General features: G+C 47.2%; 1 protein-coding gene across 2 annotated transcripts in view; it reads left to right on the top strand.

The window, feature by feature from the left end:
* RSF1 (remodeling and spacing factor 1) overlaps positions 1-10,367 on the top strand; it is a 42,387-nt gene extending 32,020 nt beyond the window's left edge. Inside the window, exons 12-16 of one of the 2 annotated variants that reach the window (XM_081860072.1) lie at positions 1,860-1,927; positions 2,485-2,692; positions 4,242-4,471; positions 8,605-8,796; positions 9,717-10,367. In XM_081860072.1, the coding sequence (XP_081716198.1) occupies positions 1,860-1,927; positions 2,485-2,692; positions 4,242-4,471; positions 8,605-8,796; positions 9,717-10,282 (1,264 nt within the window). In that variant the 3' untranslated portion in view covers positions 10,283-10,367. Of the gene's footprint in view, positions 1-1,859; positions 1,928-2,484; positions 2,693-4,241; positions 4,472-4,618; positions 4,753-8,604; positions 8,797-9,716 lie in introns of those variants that run through there. The other variant, XM_081860073.1, reaches the window with a different exon arrangement.
* Positions 10,368-12,039: the final 1,672 nt, after the last annotated feature.

Raw genomic sequence — 12,039 nt, 5'->3', positions numbered from 1 at the left:
TGTGGAGGCCAATTCTGGATCCACACGTCCTTCCACAGTGGGGACATTGGTTTCCGGGCGGGAGTTGATCACGGTGTGGATTTGCCAAGTGTGCCTTCCTCTTAGCACGTTTCTCCCTTTCATTCTGAGTTTGAACTTCTTCATAGCCCGTGACACCTTTGGTAAAGGATGTTCTCCAGCTGGAGTGCTCGCAGGCCAGTGTTTCCCAGTTGTCAATGTTTATACTACATTTTTAAAAAATTTGCATTGAGAGAGTGTTTAAACCTCTTGTGTACTATCTCTATGTTGTAGACAGCATGCTGGGAATCACGAGTGGGGAGAGTGCTTTGGGGCTCCTGTCCTCCTTGTTGGCGCCCCATAGGCATCTAGATCCTAGATGAGCTAGATGCCGGACTAGGTGAGCCTTTGGTTGCATCCTGAGGGGTCGTCTTATGATATTAAAAAACAGGTTCCTGGGGCCGTGATTCCCAGCAGAGGCGGCGCAGTGCTCACCCTCATAAGTTGCACCATCTAGAACCCTGGGTGGGGTGAAGGGTGCTTGTGGGTGCAGCTCTGATTGTAAAAAGCCGTCATTGGCGAAAGGGTTAAGTGTGCTTCCCCTGCTTCTCTTTCACGCAGAATCACTGGCTCCTTAGGCTCCCTTTCATTAAAAAGGGAGCCGTGGGGTTTCCTCTCATACATTTGTATGCACTGTTGCAGTGGCTGTTGTCTACAATCGATAAAAATCTGGCCCAACTGTATGATACTGCGATGTGCCTCTCAATCTCCTGGGCTGCTTTAATAATTGCGTCTTAAGGGCCCACTCAAATATCCTACTGGTGATGTGTTTGCCAGTGCCCCACACACCAAATCCAAGTCAAAGCAAACCCAGGCTGTTTCTATGATGCTACACGGGACTGTCATTAACTCCAGACACCGTATTGAGCTAGAAAGCCCCACCTCGTGTGCTTAGTAAGAAGGAGGCAGGCTGTATTCTGGGCTTCCTAGATGGAATTGTCACATCCCTGACAGATGAGGCAAACTGATGACCCAGCAGAATCCCCCCTCCCTCGCCCCAGGTTATCCGACTGTCCTCCAGGGGGATTAAGCCGTTCTGCAAGCATAGCAGTTTGAGCGGGTCATCGCTCGTCAGTGAAAATTGCACTCGAAATGTATTATGCTCAACAGCAGGACTGTGAAATGCACTGCCTTTGCAGCTTCTGCCTTTGTGCTCCTGCCTAGTTGGTTTCGGCTGCTTCTAAGCGAAGAAGATTGAGCTATAAAACTTGCAAGACCCTTGATCTTTCCCTCCACCCCCTCAACTATAATCCCCCCCCCCAATTTTTGCATTGCTTTAGAGACTGCAGATTGCTGCTGCAGCATCCGAAAAGCAGTAACAGCTGGTTTTCCTTTTGCAAATGGTAAAGGGAGGAGGGAACATCTTGGTTTAACTGTGTAGTAACATTTCAGATACTTTTGCATAACACCACTTACAAAAACTCATGCAAAGTTAAGAGGAAAACAAGAGTTCCTGATGTTACGCTTAACTTTCTATGAAGAAGGTCAGAATGCTTGTGTGTATTATGAACTGTTCAGACATTTGGAGCCTGATATTGAATTTCAGGAAGGACCACTACAGGGTCTCGGTCTCTCTCTCTCTCTCTCTCTCTCTATCTCTCTTAAATATGTAGGGTTCAGTGTTTGAAAGAAGTCTAAGAACTGTAATTAGGGATTTATTTGTTCTGTGGGCAGCCTCTCCAAGAAAGTGAGACACGTACAAATTGATCTCCTTTCCCCCTCACATATTTGGACTCTTCAGTTACTACAAACTTGCCAGTTTATTCCTCAAAATATAATTGAGCACGTTTTGTCTTCTCTAGGTTTGATGAGTTTGACGAAGCCATTGACGAAGCCATAGAGGATGACATAAAGGAGGCTGATGGAGGAGGTGTGTCTTATTGGACAATGTTAACGGGGAGGAACATATGGATGACTTCAGTAGTGGATGGCAATCCTGGTTTTTGGTACAGCAAGCACTAAATTTATACCGAGGGACTTGGGTGCTTTCCTGTCACTTCCTGCAAGTGCATGAAAACCACATCTGCTACAAAGAACAGAAATCTTTCTCCCTCTTGTCAGACTTCTCAGCTGGCTGGGATGTGTCCAAAGACTATTTGGACGTAGATCGTTGCTTGTGCTATACACTATCACTCAGCCTGACCTTCCTCACAGGGTTGTTGTGGATAAAGGTGGTGTGGAGGGGCCTATGTATGCTCTTGGAGGGGGAAGGTAAAATAAATAAATGTCTCGTTCTCGTATCCCCAGCCTTGTTTAAGCTTTCAGCTTTTCCACAGGGGAGATAAGACATGATCCTCACCTCATCTGTCTGCAAACATGGGGATTTTCAGTCCTGGTTTGGGTGCTTTTTATGGAGGGAAGGTTGATGCTAGCAGCAAGTGAATAAGTGGATTCACAGTCACCGTGGTCCTGGTCTCCCGACTGCAGGTGGTGGAAGAGGGAAAGACATGTCTAACATCACGGGGCATCGTGGCAAGGATATTTCCACCATCCTGGAGGAAGAAAGGAAGGAAACAAAGCGACCTCCGAGGGCTGTTGCAGTTCGCCGGAAGAAACGGCGGCGACTGAACGACCTGGACAGTGACAGCAACCTGGATGAAGAAGAAAGTGAGGATGAGTTCAGAATCAGTGACGGGTAAGGCCTGCTCCAAATTTAGGGTGTGCTCTGTCCCAAGTTGAGCGCTCTTATTTCAGCAGATTTCAATTTGAGCTAAGCATGTACAGTGGTACCTCTGGTTAAGTACGGTACTTAACTCGTTCCGGAGGTCCGTTCTTAACCTGAAACTATTCTTAACCAGAAGCACCACTTTAGCTAATGGGGCCTGCCACTGCAGCCGCCACTGCACGATTTCTGTTCTCATCCTGAAGCAAAGTTCTTAACCCGAGGTACTATTTCTGGGTTAGCGGAGTCTGTAACCTGAAGTGTATGTAACCTGAGGTACCACTGTACTAGCCTCAGATTGAAAGTGTGAGGCAGTAAAATGGGTTCAGCTTTGGATCCCAGAAGCACTCTTGAGGGTGCAGTCTTGCCAAACACTGATACTCAGAACTACCACTTGGAACAACCCTCCCTGTGCTTCTGATTGCGGGTGGAAGATCACTGGTTTGAACGCTTGCTGTGCTTTTGCCTTTGGAAATCTAGGGTGGAATTTGGTGTCGCTCTGTGATGTATTTTCCATCTGCACAAGCATATCAGCTTGCCAAGTGGAGCGATTCCCTCCTTCTAGGAGTTCTCCTGACCCACCTAACCAATTTGGGAAGAGAATGGAAAGCCCCGTTGTGCAAGCAAGAAACCCTTGTGCAGGGTTTCTGCTGACACTGTTTGTTAGGTAAATCACACCCCTGGTAGTAGTAGTAGTAGTAGTAATTTATTATTATTATTGTTGTTGTTGTTGTTGTTATCTCTACCCCGCCCATCTGGCTGGGTTTCCCCAGCCATTCTGGGCAGCTTCTAACAAAAGATTAAAATATTAAACGTTAAATGTTAAATGTTAAACATTAAAATGTTGGAGGGAAATGCTCTAGCCTGTTCCTCTTACATGGCATTGGAAGGAACTATGCCATCTCGTACCTGCATTCCGAAGTGGAGCTCTGCCAGGAACACTGTAGTACCTGGTAGTTCTGGGCCCTCTCTTTTGGGACCTGGAGCTAGAATGTATGTTTGTACTGTTTTGGTCCTGTGAAATGCAGGTGGTGGGGAACCTTAACAGCATCTCAAGATGCTGTTAAGACTTCCATCAGCCCCAGCCAGCATAGCTGATGGTCATGGACAATGGAATTAGTAGTCCAACAATATCTGGAGGGCCACAGGTTCCCCACCTCTGGCTTTTAAAGGATGCTGTCAGCAGCCTTTCTGGTGGGTAAGCTCTGCCTGTGAGGTGCGAGCTTCTCGCAGAGAAAGTTTCAATCAGATGAATTTTTGAGGTTAGAGTTGTGTAAGGACTTACTGCATCAGAAATAGCATATTTGAATTGACCTCAAGGGCCTGTCGCTTGAACGCATAACCATTTGAGCAGAGAGATTGAATTGTTTTCCACTGGAGCAATGAAAACCACCTTAGCTAAACCTTTCTGACGTCTACAGTTTCTCAGTTAAAATGCAGGTCTCAAAGTCGAGCGGGCTTTATTCCTTTGGCATCGTTTCAAAGATCTTTCCAGCTAATCTCTCTCCCCCTCCCCCTTTAGATCTCAGGATGAGTTCGTTGTCTCGGACGAGAACTTAGACGAAAGCGAAGAGGATCAGCCATCGAATGACGACAGCGATGCAGAGTTTTCGAAGCGCAGGTCCAGGCGGCACCACTCCAGGCCGATGAGGCAAAGCAGGCGGCTACGGAGAAAAATAGCCAAGAAAAGATACTCTGAAGATGACGAAGACGAAGATGAGGACTCTGAGGAGAACGTAAGCGGTGAATCTGGTAAGTTGGACTCTTTCACTCTTCGTAGCTTGGCGGTTGGCTCAAAGGACTGAGTGTTGGGAAACTAGGCCAGCAACCGGTTTCCCTGGAGGGTCGACCTTCCTGAGAACTGGATGAGCCAGCTTTCCTCACCTTGGTCTCCTGTAGTGGTGTGCCAGGAAGTCCCGTTGCCACGGAAGCCATCGTTTTCTTCTTAGCTGGCAGCTGAAGAGCCAGCGGCACTCCTCCGGGCTGGATTGGCCCTGTGAAACACACACACACACACGCATCCAGCTGCTTCGCCTCCGAACGACGACCTCCTCATTTGGTGTTTCCTTTTGGATTGCGTTATACGTAAATGGCTTTCCCACCACCAACTGTTTGGAAGCTTCGGCTGCTACGGAAATGCCACAGCTGGATTGTGGACTGAGATTGGGCACCCAGGCTATATCTTGAATATAATACACTGGCTTCTTGTCCACTTCTGAGTACAATTCAAAGTGCTGCTTTTGATATCTATGCGCTAAATGGCTTGGGACCAATGCACCTCAACAGCCACCAGCTCCCAGACCATTGGATCTTAAGAGGCCTTTCTCCACCCACCACCCACTGTCTTTGGTGGCCAGAGAGAGGGCATTCTCTTTAGCAGTACCCCGTCATTGGAATTTGCTTACCAGTGAGACTTGCACAGCACTGGGTTTGTTGTCATGTTAGCGCTGTCCTTTCTATTCTCCCCAGGCTTTTCGGTTGTTAAATGGTGTGGTATCGCAACAAAGTGCTTCCACTTGCGCAAGAGCTTTGGCTGCGCAGTGGAACTTCCCCACAGCCCCGTTTGTTTGTGCGACCCCTAAATCTGTCCCCCATCGCTCAGCAGGGGGAGCTGTGTGCAGGGAGAGGAGAGGGAGGAGAAATTCCATTGTTGCAAGTGGGAATCATTGCGCTAGTCAGATCCAACAAGTTGGAATTGCCTTTTGCCTGTTTTGTGTTTTACTCTCCTGCCTCTTGGTTTATGTGTCTTGTTAAGGACTTTCTCTGCTTTAAATCTTCCATTGTTTTATATTTTAATATTGATGACTGTCTTTTTAATTGTTAAGAGAACCCTTTGGGGCTGAAAGGGGAGGGTGCATGTTAATTAAATATACATTCAGTTTTTGTGTCTGCAATAAAACAAAGCTAATGTCTGTAGTTACAATTTCTATATATATTTTTTTCCTGAATAAGCATGAGCAACAACCAGTTGCTGTAGCAGTTAAAATGTACTGCTTTGCAACTAAATTTAAATTATGATAAGCCTCTCTTAAGAAATAAAAGAGCAAATAAAATTGAACTGTTTTAAAAGGAAATCTGAGTTTAATACAGACATAGGGACCAAAGTCCACACTTACTAAAACTGAATTATAATCCCCAAACCTTGAGTTTGATGGTCATAATTCAACACTTTTATTTATGCAAGAATGAGAACAGTGTGGAAAGAGTGCGCCCCCTGCTGCCCAAGAAGAACTTCGCAACAGAGTGAGGACCGGCCTAGTCCCATCTATCAGCCAGGAAGGAACAGCTGCAGGGAAATTTGCTTTGCCACCAGAAAGAACAAACAACTCCCAACCGCTGGTTGCCCTAGGGCTGCAAAGGTGAAGGCAAGCATGCTCTGGCCTGTGCCAGGAAGCAAAGAGCCGCTTGGAGGTTGCATCCCCTGCCTTCTAGGAACGACGACATGGCAAGGCAAGGAGAAGACCTTTCTGGCCCCATCCGTCAGCCCGCGAAAGAGCAGCTGCAGCAGAGAGCTCACTTCTCCCTTCCCTGCTGGAAAGAATTCTCAGCTCTGGTTGCCTTGAGATATCCCTTGGCCCAAGGGAGGCTGCTGGGTTTTGTGTATGCGTGTGTATTATTTGTTTGCCTTATTGCAGTGTGCTGTAAACGGCCTTGAAGATAATTCCACCGAAAGGAGGAATATAAATCATAATAAATGAATAAACAGATCTGGACTCCCAATGGTTCATGTTATTTCATAACTTTCTTCTAAGGTGTGCTTGGCACCAGCTACCATAGGTGGCACAAGGGCAAGGGGGCGAGTGCCCCTTTAAGACAGCACACCCACCCACCAACCCCAATATCTCTTTATTCCTTGGAGAAATCTAGCATGTTGTTTAAAGATCTCATGAAAAGGTGTACATCAGAATAGGACTGCTCAGACTGGACTGGACCACTCTAGTGGAACAGTGAGGGTTTTGGGCTGGTTTGTTCGAGTCTGCAGTCTCAGTCTGCCCTCAGCCCCCACCTGCATGCCTCGTTACCTACAAGGTTGCTGTCGTCTTCCTCCTGGTTGCTTTCAAAGAACTCAAAAAGGGAAAAAAATTCCTTCCAGTAGCACCTTAAAGACCAACTGAGTTAGTTCTAGGTATGAGCTTTCGTGTGCATGCACACTTCTTCAGATACCAATCTGAAGAAGTGTGCATGCACACGAAAGCTCATACCTAGAACTAACTCAGTTGGTCTTTAAGGTGCTACTGGAAGGAATTTTTTTATTTTGTTTTGACCATGGCAGACCAACACGGCTACCTATCTGTAACTCAAAAAGGGAGGAAACTAGGATGAGCTGGCTCTGCCTGCTATTGCTTTGGCGCCACCTGCTGTTGGGCTCCCTGCCCTTCCACCGTCCATGTCTCACGTGCACTTACCATCTCTGCACAAGATTTTTTTTTTTTTTTTAAAGTACCCCGGCCCTCTGGCTGGGTTTCCCCAACTCCTCTGGGCAGATTCCAACATAATATTAAAAACATCAAACATAAAAACTTCCCTAAACAGGGCTGCCTTCAGATGTCTTCTAAAAGTCAGATAGTAGCTTATTTCCTTGACATCTGATGGGAGGGCGTTCAACGGGGCGGGTGCCACTACCGAGAAGGCCCTCTGCCTGGTTCCCTGTAACCTCACTTCTCGCAGGGAGGGAACTGCCAAAAGGCCCTCAGAGCTGGACCTCAGTGTCCGGGCTGAACAATGAGGGTGGAGACTCTCCTTCAGGTCTACTGGGCCAAGGCCTTTAGGGCTTTAAAGGTCAGCACCAACACTTTGAATTGTGCTTGGAAACGTACTGGTAGCCAGTGTAGGTCTTTCAGGACCGGTGTTATATGGTCTTGGCAGCCACTCCCAGTCACCAGTCCAGCTGCCATATTCCGGATTAGTTGCAGTTTCCAGGTCACCTTCAAAGGTAGCCCCATGTAGAGCACATTGCAGTAGTCCAAGCGGGAGATAACTAGAGCATGCAACACTCCGGAAGAGGCTGGAAATGCCTTGTGGATCATTTACTTCGGACCTGTTGAACCTCTGGTTGGGATGCAGCACGAGGCTTGTTCTACAACCTTCCAGAACACTCTTGCAGCCCTACCTGTTTCAAATGGACATTCAGTCCTCTCTGTTTGGTGTTACACTTGAAGTCATAAAATCAGATTGCAAAGGAGAGACCTGTTAGGTGGGTACTACTAGAGACAAAGCAACATATATATGGATTCATACCCTGTTTCCCCTCCTGCCAACCTAGCAGTTTGAAAGCACGTCAAAGTGCAAGTAGATAAATAGATACTCCTCCAGCGGGAAGGTAAACGGCGTTTCCGTGTGCTGCTCTGGTATCGCCAGAAGCGGCTTAGTCATGCTGGCCACATGACCCGGAAGCTGTACGCCGGCTCCCTCGGCCTGTAAAGCGAGATGAGCGCCGCAACCCCAGAGTCAGCCACGACTGAACCTAATGGTCAGGGGTCCCTTTACCTTTACCTTTTACCCTGTTACCCAGCATGACACCCCAAATGTCAACCTGTCAGTCTGAAGAAGGTTGCCCTCAACAAGCCCTTCTGATTTCCATGGGAAGGATTCAGAAACTAAATTTCCCTGGGAATCATCATCATCATCATCATCATCATCATCATCTTGGAATGCTGCTTCAGTTTGCCAAATTGAGTCACCTGCCTGCCAGTTGCTGCTGCCTATTGGAAAGTTTCTTAAAGAGCGTTTTAAGATGGGAATCAAATGGGAAGGCTGGAGCTGCCCTGAAGCATTTCACTTTCTGGGAAAACCAGACATGTTGTGAATATGACAGGATGTTGCAGTTTGCAGACTAAATTTGCACGGTTCCTTCTCTCCTTCAAACCCCCCCCCCCTTTGCACAGAAACAGAGGCTTCTTCAGAATACAGTGACGAAGACTACCTGGAAACGAGGCGGAGAAGATCTCGGCGCAATCAGAAGAGGCAAGTCAACTACAAAGAGGATTCTGAAAGCGACGGCTCTCAGAAGACCTTCCGATATGGGAAAGAGCTCAGAAGGATCCACAAGCGCAGGCTTTCCAGCTCCGACAGCGAAGGTAAAATAAAAGGGTTGCCTTGTACAAATTTAGTAGAGCTTTTTACCTCCGCAGAGAGGGAGAGAGCTGAGCCCAAAGGCCAGGTTGAAGAGGAACATTTTTGCCGGGTGCCTAAAGGTGTATAATGAAGGCGCCAGGTGGACATCCCTGGGGAGAGCATTCCAGAGACAGGGAGCCACTGCAGAGGAGGCCCCGTTCTTGTGTTGCCACCCTCTGGACCTCTCATGGAGGGGGCACACAAAGAAGGGCCTCAGAAGGTGATCTCAGGGTCTGGGTTGGTTCCTATGGGGAGAAACAGTGCTTGAGGTATTCTTCAGAAGGGCTTCCTTCTGAATAAGCCAAGCTTAGGATCGTGTTTTCATGCAGCCTTAGTAGCCAAAATATTGATCCAGGGCCCTTCAGAAGTGTAAAGATGAGGAAGAGCTTAAGAGTTTTGAACTTCTGAGTATAGCAAAGATTGAAAACTAGTAAAGTCTCTAGCCGATGTTTGGGGCTACAACTCCCACCAGCACTGAAACCATGCAATGGTGGATCCTACATATTCATACCAAACACTGCCTTTGTAAATAACCAATGTACTGAGTCTCATTTTTAAAGGAGATTGGAGAGAGCTACAGAAGGGATATTTGGGGGCAGGTTTTAAGGGAAAGGGACATGGGGTGTATGATAAAAGTATCAGCGCTCCCCCATCAAATAGATGCCATGGAAACACATGGAGGGTGGTTTAACTATTCTACGGCACCATTGATAGGAGCCCACCAGTCTTCTGTGTTGCAGTTTTTATTTTCTGGTGGAAGCCCGCCTCCTTCCGGTTCAAGCAGCTTGCATGCGGAGCGTTCTGTGTAAACACAGGAGAGCAATGATAGCTGTTGCATGCCTTCAGATTTTGCTAACGGCTTTAAGTCTGATGCTTGTTCCAGAGAGCTACGTGTCTAAGAACTCTGAAGACGATAAACCCACCCAGGTGTCAAAGAGATCCCTTCGGAAGCGCAGCCACAGCACGGATGAGTACTCGGAGGACGAGGACGGGGACAAGGAGGAGCGGCCCGTCCGGAAGCGGCTGAATCGCATCGAGACAGATGACGACGACAACTGCAGCAGCGCCAGCGAGGAGGCAAGCAAGCCTGTGCCTGCCGCCAGGTCTTCAGCAACCCACGGCCCGCAAGACGTCACCAAGAAGCCCTACCGGATAGAAAGCGACGACGAGGATGACTTTGATAACGTCGGGAAGGTCGAAAGCCCGTTGGACTACAGCCTGGTGGACTTGCCGTCCACCAACGGACAGAGTCCTGGGAAAACCATTGAGAACTTGATTGGCAAGCCCAGCGAGAAAGCTCCCGCCCCCAAGGACAGCACAGCCAATGCCAGCTTGGCACCCAACGGGACGAGTGGCGGCCAGGAGGCAGGAGGACCAGAAGAAGACGAGGACGAACTTTTGCGAGTGACTGACCTTGTTGATTACGTCTGTAACAGTGAACAGTTATAAGACTTCCATTTTTGTGCTAATTTATTCCACGGTAGCTCATACCAGTGGGCCAGTTATTAAAAGGTGTTTTATTTTTCCTAGAAAACTCTCCACTACAGTATCACTTTTTAGCAGTCAAAAATTTCACCAGTCCTGCAGTTCGGGGTTATTTTTTCTCTCCCCATCCCACCCCCTTCAACCCCCGGTGAAGTGACCAGTCGTCGTTTTCTCGGAACTCTCTCTCCCCCTTTTTTTGTGGTGAAAATGATAATTACTATAATTTCCCTATTCTGATTTGCTGCCTCCTCCACCTTTCACCCACTCCCGCAGTCCAGGTTAACTTCATCCACATGCAGACCTTGTAGTAAATGAGAGATTTGTATATTTTTGACTTTATATTTACTGAGTGCACACAAATTGGGGGGGGACGGGGGGCAGGGAGGCTGAAAGAAAGCATTCCAAGTTGGTCAGGGCCCAAAATCTGAACTGTGGTGGGATGGAGGTGGTGGGAGCCGGGGGGGGGGGGGATGTCAGGGTACAGAAGCACTTGTACTCAAACTTTTTCATAGGAGATATATATTCTATTTAAATGTTCACAACTTAGATTACAATTTAACATGCAGTTTTAAGGGGGAGGGGGGGAAATCTTTACTGTTGCATTTTGTGACTTGTGGGTTAACTTGCCATAGTTCTTTTTAGTAAATCACTTTCCCGAAAAGCAACCTTGGTTAGAGAGAGAGAGAGAGAGAGAGAGAGAGGAAGAAAAAGCTCTCACATAAAATCATTTGATTCAAAGCTTCCCCAACCCATCATAATTTAACTTTTTTAAGTGTTTTGTACAGTAAAAAGTGTAAAGCTATATAATGAGCTTTTGACAATTTGGAGCCATGCTAGCAGTGAGTTGATAACGAGGCTCTTCTTTTTAATGCGTTAAATCTGACTGATGGTCTCCGCGTAGGATAACCTCTTGGGAGGAGATGACGGGGCTCCTGTAAAGAGATAACTGGCCGCTTTTAAAAACCCTTTCTGTGCTCTTAGTATCTACTTCAAATTGAAGTACGCAAATGAAGCAGTTTTCCTTCTGGGAGGCTGTGTGTGTGTGTGTGTGTGTAAGATTAATTTTACTTATCAGTCTGGATGTTCTAGCAGATTTTGACAGTAGTTAACTGGCCTATAGGCTCCTTCGTGTTTTTAATATGCATTTTAATAGTTGCCGCGTGACCAACTGATTTCTAAAGCAGGACCTTTCTGGGGGAAATGCATGCCCCCCCCCTTCCCTGCAAGAAACTCCTGCTGTTGGAACTTGGGCAACATAACTCTGGGTGTGAGTGCCTGCTCTCTACGTCAAGAAAAGGTTTATCTGCCCATTTTATAGCCAGTCAATCAAGAATACGACTGGCCATGGTGTTTGCCACTTCATTCTTTCAGGTGTGTTTCAGGCTCTGTTACGTTCTCTTGTCTTGTGTTTCTTTTTCTTTCTACACGATTTTTCACACAGATGGTTGGAAGAATACTCTGCAAAGCTTTGAAATCCAAAACGGCCATTTTACTCTGGTTTTCTTTTCCTCCTCCCCCTCAAAACAGGGTTTTGTACTTTATTCTGGTGCTGGGTCCATTGCTGGCAATGGCTGCACCAGTCTTGCTGTGGGCATTGAGTTGACAGCTCTCTTTCCCGTGCCTGTCTTGATTTTTTTTTTTTTTTTTTTAGGCGTTCGTCTGTAGCTGAGCACTTCCGTGTTGTTTGTTTGTCTGTTCCATTGTGATTTTAACCGTGGCAT

Source organism: Podarcis erhardii (assembly GCF_964252035.2).
Source record: "Podarcis erhardii genome assembly, chromosome: 4".
NCBI lineage: Eukaryota > Metazoa > Chordata > Lepidosauria > Squamata > Lacertidae > Podarcis > Podarcis erhardii.
This window is presented reverse-complemented; position numbering and strand designations above follow the sequence as displayed.